General features: G+C 47.4%; 1 protein-coding gene across 1 annotated transcript in view; it reads right to left on the reverse strand.

The window, feature by feature from the left end:
* Window positions 1-160, reverse strand: part of LOC307034588 (arf-GAP with GTPase, ANK repeat and PH domain-containing protein 1-like) — a gene marked incomplete at its 5' end in the record, with an annotated part of 53,414 nt that extends 53,254 nt beyond the window's left edge. Inside the window, one exon of the mRNA XM_079673419.1 lies at window positions 115-160. Within this exon, the coding sequence (XP_079529545.1) occupies window positions 115-160 (46 nt within the window). The remainder of the gene's footprint in view (window positions 1-114) is intronic.
* Window positions 161-799: the final 639 nt, after the last annotated feature.

A 799-nucleotide genomic window follows, 5' to 3' on the forward strand; every position in this document is an offset into this window, starting at 1 on the left:
GTGTGTGTGTGAGCTGCAGACACCTTCACCTCCTCTCAGGAATCCAAACAATGTGAGAACCCCCCCAAACACAAACACAAACACACACACACACACACACACACACACACACACAGCGACCACCCGGTTTCATCAGACTGAGGAACCTGTCTGAGGACATTGCGCGGGGACAGAAGACGAAGACGATGGTCTGGATTTAATAAAGAAACGCAGGTGGAGCCACTCTGAGTTTCTGACTGAAGTTACTCAGGATGTTTCTTGTAAAGGAGACACAAAAAGAGCGGCAAAAAGGATGCTAAACTACCAGAAGCTAGATTACCAAATGAGACATCAATGGACTAAACAGTGACGGATATCTATCAAAGAGAGGCTTCGGACCCCAAAACAAGACAATCCCCAAAAAGAGAGACAAAACTACCTCAGGGACAGATCAGAACTAGGGATGCACCGAATATTCGGCCGCCGAAAATGGTTAAAAAGGCCCTTTCGGCTCTAGCACCGAAAAAATATCACCAAATGTCAGGGAACAGGGTTACGTTGGTAAGCTAACGTGTTGTTGTGATGACGTAATCAAAACGCGGCGACAAGCACGGCGCGCGACCATGCTCGCGGCTGGCTCACAGCCAACATGTCTGCCGCTTGGAGATATTTAAAAATATCAGAGAAAGAGGCGCGGATTGCGATTTGTAAAACGTGTTCAGCTGACATTTCTCGAGGGGGTGTAACTGCAAAGACTTTCACCACTTCGGGATTACTCCACCACTTGAAATCAAAACACCCGGACAAATATGCGGAGTAA

The sequence above is a fragment of the Notothenia rossii genome (assembly GCF_949606895.1).
Source record: "Notothenia rossii genome assembly, chromosome: 3".
NCBI lineage: Eukaryota > Metazoa > Chordata > Actinopteri > Perciformes > Nototheniidae > Notothenia > Notothenia rossii.